General features: G+C 34.8%; 1 protein-coding gene across 1 annotated transcript; it reads right to left on the minus strand.

The window, feature by feature from the left end:
* LOC107615226 (probable beta-D-xylosidase 2) lies at positions 332-1,300 on the minus strand. The gene has a single exon (XM_021110327.1). The coding sequence runs from the start codon at positions 1,251-1,253 to the stop codon at positions 660-662; it is 594 nt and encodes a 197-aa protein (XP_020965986.1). The 5' UTR covers positions 1,254-1,300; the 3' UTR covers positions 332-659.

The following is a 1,521-nucleotide window of genomic DNA, read 5'->3' on the forward strand; positions in this document are numbered from 1 at the left end:
AGACATATGAAAGATTATATATATAACAATGCAAAAGAATTTTTGTTCTTTCTCTTTTCTTTGTTTGACATTATAGAATTTTATAATGCTAAGCATATCATTGAAGAATTTTTGTAACATATGCATATATTGCACTTTTATGTATTGACGAGTACGGAAAATACTTATTTATTAGATTAGAATAAACTATACAAAAGACATTCGAAATAATTTTTTCGTTGATAAAAATGTATTTAAAATTTTCTATTGATAAAATTTTTTTCAAATAATTTAAAAACACGATACAAATATCTAACATTGAATATGTATTTTCAAAAAATTATAAAGCCAATTCTTACTATCAATCTTGCAATAATGATGAAAAAAACTATAAGTGATGATTACAATCAGCGTACAACTAATAAGAACACAAATCAGACCACTTGAAGTGGTCAACATATATGGCAAATGAATTTGGGAGTAGAGAACAATACATTTGCTTGATCCCTTCTCCAAAAATTGCAATAAACCCTAATACTTTATTCCACAATGCTTAATGAATCAATCTAAAGTAGTATCCAATTCCAATCCCTTAGCTAGCTTCTTCTTATCCATAACATATGAGCAAATTGATGGTTATAATACACTTACATGAAGATTATGGAAAAAATTCTTGCTTCTTAGGACTTGATAATCCCAAGTGTTTCTGCTTGTACGGACAACGAATGTTTAACATCACCAATGTGAAGATTATGCACCCCCATTGGAATTCTTCTTGTCCCAGACCTATCAACCACACTCAAAAGCTTGCAAACATGAATATTAATCTTGACTCGCTGCTGCGACTTAGCAGGAACACGGACCTTCTCAAACGCTACCAACTGCTTGTGCGGCGCCCAATGGCCGTTACCGGCCGGGGGCGCGGAGAACACTAAGAGCGTGTGAGAGCCATCTTTGGAGCCAACATTCTTGACATCAATGTGGAGGCTAACTGAGAGCTTGCCGCATCGTGCATGTGTCACTCTAATTGCTTTATTAGAGATGTTTGTGGTGTTTCCATGGCGGTGGCCATGAACAGGAACTGAGACCGTCTTTGGCGCGCTAGCGAGAGTGTGAAGAAAGTGAGAGTAGGATAATCCGTAACCAAAAGGGTACACAACTGGACCGTTGTAAAATCGATAGGTTCTTCCAGGGTACCCTTTGCTTCGTCTTGGACGCATTGCCATATCTGTCATTGCTAAGCTCTTAAGGTACTCTTCTGGATACCATGTCATTGGAAGCTTGCCTCCTGAACAAATATAAGGACACACCCTTAATTATGAGGAGTGTTATGAGCCATCAGAATTTGTGATGTTAGCCATCAATTAACCATCATCAATATTTTTAATGGTGGGAGATGATATCTAATGATGTAGAATTAATTTTTTTTTAATGGTTAAGTGCTGACTAAATTTTAATAAAAGTGCTAGTCTATAGATTTTTTTCTTAATTATTATTAATTAAGGATACTTTACGTATTTACAAATTCAACCATTCATATGT

The sequence above is a fragment of the Arachis ipaensis genome, chromosome B09, assembly GCF_000816755.2.
Source record: "Arachis ipaensis cultivar K30076 chromosome B09, Araip1.1, whole genome shotgun sequence".
Lineage (NCBI taxonomy): Eukaryota > Viridiplantae > Streptophyta > Magnoliopsida > Fabales > Fabaceae > Arachis > Arachis ipaensis.

What these genes read in the sequence shown, in the direction of transcription:
- LOC107615226 (XM_021110327.1), bottom strand. Translation starts at nt 1,253, where the DNA reads ATGACATGGTATCCAGAAGAGTACCTTAAGAGCTTAGCAATGACAGAT.